Here is a 4,495-nt window from a genome sequence, read left to right as displayed (position 1 = left end):
AGTTGCTCACAGTGCTGTGACGAGGCTGAGACGGCACGTCTGAAGCGCCTTTCAGCCTGCGGACAACACCACGGCCAGGAACAGCCAGAACCCACCGAGACGCTACCGCAAAACAGTCGTTTCTGCACACAGTCCGCACTCACCATAAGCTCGTGCTTTACCAAGAGAATCATATATCACGTCAAGCAATTAGCAAAATGGCTCAAATTGTGAGCAAGCTGCAAGGTTCGGCGCTGCAACATTATTGCAGAGCGAAACATCAAAGGCTTGTGACAAACTGACAATTCAAGAAACACAATAGCACAAGACATCTGTCTAAAATTGCACCACCCAACTCTGCAAAGACGTGCACCTTGACACATTTTCTCAAGGAAGCAACGGAGGGACAAGCGTGGCCTCAAATATACCTTGACAGCTATCTTAAGTTCACGCTTCACAGCATGCATGCATGATGCCATGCCGCTATGAACGCCCATCAAACACAGTAAAACCTTGCCACCTACGGTCGTTCGGTCGCACGCCGCTGCAAGGCCCCTCAACATCTAACCTAGCCGTGGAGGGAACTTTCCCTTCGAAGTATCTTTTGATGGCCACGAGGTAGCACTTGGCAGGATCGCTGTGACGACGCCCGCAAGAACAGTAGGTGGTGTCCAGTGTGAGGCATTCAAGTGACGTTGCCGTCTCAAGAACATGGCTTGCTAGCTCCAGCAGGCTCTTCGCAGGGTAGAAGCCGATGATCTTCGCACGTTTGAGCTTGACATATCGGTGTTCTGGCATCTGACGCGGATGGGAGGGATCGCCAGAAAACAAGCCATACTTCACACGAACCTCCGGTACCTGAGCATGGCAAATAAAAAACACTTGAATCCATCTGTTAGGCACTAGATATCTTTGTAAGATGGGAAGGCGCTTACATGTATACGCAGGATGAAAGTCTCCAAGCAAGGAGAAGCACCGAGAAATGAAGCAAGGGAAAGATAATCATAGACTGGGCCACGGACCTCTCCAGGAACACAAATGTTTAGGTACTTCAACGAGCAGAATTTGCTGTGCACGCTTGGTATACTGGCTATCTGCATAATGTTCCAGATTAATTTGTATCATTATTACAAACTATAGTCATTTAGGCACATCAAGTCTCGGGATACCTGGCAAATTGAATCTATGGTAAGAGCTTCAAGATTTGGCATGATGGTCGGGAGCTGCACATAGTAGAAGTCCCTAAAACATAGCATTTGTAATTTTTTCACATGCAATGCCTCTCCAAGTGAGGTGTGTACATGGTGGTGGAACCATTCAAAGCACAGACTGGACAAATTTGGAGCTTCACTCTTTATCATTTGAAGATTGTGGCATGCAGCCACATCCAGGCAGCTGAGCCTCTGCAGCACGTGGGGTATCTTCAGGCAAATTATCTCATTGCAATATGCGAGTTCCAACTGCTCCAAAGCAACAGAAACTGGGAGAAGGTACCCTAACTCGTCCCCGCTAATACCCACACAATACAGATGCAGCTTCTTCAAGCTTTTGAAGCACCCAAGTCTGACTGTCGGACGAAAGATGCAGAAGCTCAGACGAAGATATCGGATTGAGTTTCCACTCTTACCAGATAAAAGTGACAATGGGAAGTTATACTTTGGAACCATTGAATTGGTTGCAAGGATGAGCTCTTCAATCCCCAATGTAAGAGCAAGGTGAAGCCAGCTATCAAGATGACAAGACTCGATATAGTAACAACCATACATGGCAAGCTGAAATGTCTTCAAGCCAATGTCAGAGTACTTCTTCAAAATATGATCAACTATTTTGGTGAAATCCCTGGATGTTCTGCCACAGTTTGCTTCCAAGCCCAGAGCTTCCGTATTGAAATAGAGATTGGGACGACATCTCCAGGAATTCAGAAATACATGAGACACGCAGGCAGCACGGGCGGCATCCCTAAGCGGCAACAGAGAATGTACATGACACAAAATGTCCTGCATTTATAAGCACGTGATAAATGTTCGATGATGGAACGGTAAAAACCAACTACTTCAATTAGAAAACAAAAACGTTAGGAACATATACATTCTATCTGAGGAACTCTGCGCATAGTAACACAATGTTTACTGCATTACAGAGGTAGAATATGCATATGGATGTAATTAGTAGACTGAGCATCTTACAAGAGTATGGTAAGTTTTTTTGTAAAACTGTTATTTATTGCTGGGCCCTTCATGGGTCTGCTCCTGATTTATAGCTACTACTAAGTTTCTAACTAACGGCCAACAAAATTGGTTCCAGTGCAGTTGTGTCAATCAAGAGACGTGGAGGTCAAGATAATCCACTAACTAAGAATTTAGCATCTACTGTACTAGTGAAGGACCATGAGAACACCGGATTATTGTAGGAAAAATAATGTTCCGGATGAAAGCACCAGATTCAAAGGGCGGCACAAACTTTAAGAAATGTCTAAAGAAAACCTAATCAAAATGATTGTCTGCCATGCATCGATAGGAAACATATCAGTTCATTCCTACTGTGAAAAAAAGCCTACATGTCTCCTTTTTTCTCTTTGCATGGTTATGCCAATCATGTACCTTACAAACAGTACGTTCTATTTTAGTGTACACGTGGAGGAAGACATGTAAAAGGAACATCTCAATAATTTGTCTCCTTTATGTTCAAATTTGGGAAGTTTGAGCAGTGCGCTTGATAGTAGCAACCAATAGTTGTATTAGCATACCTCTGGAAGCATGGGCTCTCAATATCTCATTATTTTGCATTTCTGAGAGTTATAATCCTGTTCTTTGACTCCTTGGAAATTGTCGTCCTGTTCAGAGGGTGAGCCCTCTGTTGCAACCACTGAAGCAACTGATTCATCTGAAGTGCAACGCGTCATGGTTACTGCTGTTACTAAAGATTATAAACGATTGGTACTTGAAGAACATCAACGACATCAGGCACAAGAAACTTTCTATCTAGCGGTGCGCACGCATGTTTTTTTAGGGTCCTAGGTCCAAGCCTCAGTCCGTATGCATTGCAAACAGTATCGCACACGTAATTTGTCTACTAGAGAACAACAAAGACAGGGATCTAAGTAATTTGTTTGCACGAATTTTTTTGTGAAGTAACATAGTGTGCGACTCTAGGTAACGACCTCAAACTTGTTAAAAAAGGAGAACATATCAAACTCTCAACTCCACAGATGAACTGCAGACAGATGAAAAATTAGCTTAAGATCGCAACCTCCCCCAAGTGTTGTCACTGCGATGCGAATCAACAATCTACAGCGCGCGCGCACGGAGACCACAGGGGAAAAAAAAACCGGGAACCCGGAACCATACCGCGGGCTTGGGATTCGCCGCTGAGGCTGTCGTCTCTACCGCCACCGCTGCACTCCATGGCCACGGCCAAGAGCAGATCGCGAGGTGCTAAACCCTACGAGACGCGAGGAAAGATCAACCGATCAAGAACGGAGCAGATCACCGTCTCGGCTGCGGCCCACGGGACGAGGCTGGGCTCTGCGAACTCCGCCTCGCGCTCTCCATTCATCGATCCATGCGCGGGAAGAAAAAAAAAATCGGAGCCATTCCTACCTGGTTTTGATACGGCCCAGCCTCACAGCCGGTTCCCAACGTCCGGTGGGCCTGTTTGAGCAACACACAGCAAGCAGTTAACTAATTCATTTGCTCATGTAAAGGATCTATATGTAATTTTCTTGTTAATCAGGGGTGTCTTGTGTTAGGGGGCTGGCTGTAATAGTTCTATATCAGTAAAATCCAACCCTTTCTCAAAAAATAATAATAATTCATTTAGACTTCCTAAAAAACTAATTCATTTAGAACAAACTAATTAATTATTAAAAATAAAATACCAATTAAATTTTCTTAAGCATCCTAAACTATTAGCTTGTTATAAATATCATATAAAGTATTTTAAAAGCAAATATTCCCTCGTCCCACAGAGACTGTTCGTTTAGCCTTCAAAACTTGTCTCACAAAGAGTGTCCATATAATTTTCGGACAATCCAATAAAGCCCCTCATAATGCCTTCTAGCCCAATTAACGAATCGATCATTTACTCTCACCATCGATACCCGAGCCAGACTCGCTAACACAAGGAAGGCTAATAGGTTCGATAATTACTGCAAGCGTGCATGTATAATTAATTCTACTCAGTAATCCATCCGTTATTAAGGGTACTTTGGACTTTTATCATTGCTACTATCTTATCTAAAATTTTCTAAACCAACAGTCTTTGTAGGATGGAGGAATTATAGTATTATAATTTATAAGTACGATAGAAGGATAGGCGCACACAGCGCACACAACCCATTAGTGACATTGCAGCATGAAAACATCGAAAGACTTGTGACAACTGACAAGTAAGTTCATCTTTAGAGCCAGCAATGTTGCCTTGAAATCCAAAATTCAAATTTCTGGAAAAGTTTTTAAATAACTTTTCCAAAAAAGGTATTTAACTATTCTTTAGAAAAGTTTCTTTTGTATAACTT

General features: G+C 43.1%; 1 protein-coding gene across 1 annotated transcript; it reads right to left on the bottom strand.

Moving 5' to 3' along the window:
- Positions 1-462: 462 nt before the first annotated feature.
- LOC101781169 lies at positions 463-1,745 on the bottom strand. The gene is made up of 3 exons (XM_012843705.1): positions 1,149-1,745; positions 1,002-1,073; positions 463-837 (listed from the first exon to the last, which is right to left on the bottom strand). Exons 1-3 carry the CDS (start codon positions 1,743-1,745, stop codon positions 463-465), a joined length of 1,044 nt encoding a protein of 347 aa, XP_012699159.1.
- Positions 1,746-4,495: the final 2,750 nt, after the last annotated feature.

The sequence above is a fragment of the Setaria italica genome, chromosome II (assembly GCF_000263155.2).
Source record: "Setaria italica strain Yugu1 chromosome II, Setaria_italica_v2.0, whole genome shotgun sequence".
NCBI classification, from domain to species: Eukaryota; Viridiplantae; Streptophyta; class Magnoliopsida; order Poales; family Poaceae; genus Setaria; species Setaria italica.
The sequence above is the reverse complement of the archived record's forward strand: the minus strand, read 5'-3'. Positions and strand labels throughout refer to the sequence as shown.

Coding starts and splice junctions, on each gene's coding strand:
- LOC101781169 (XM_012843705.1), bottom strand. CDS start 1,745: ATGTATGGTTGTTACTATATCGAGTCTTGTCATCTTGATAGCTGGCTT. Junction 1,074..1,148: donor CCATAGATTCAATTTGCCAG/GTATCCCGAGAC, acceptor AACATTATGCAG/ATAGCCAGTATACCAAGCGT. Junction 838..1,001: donor ACATTTGTGTTCCTGGAGAG/GTCCGTGGCCCA, acceptor TGCCATGCTCAG/GTACCGGAGGTTCGTGTGAA.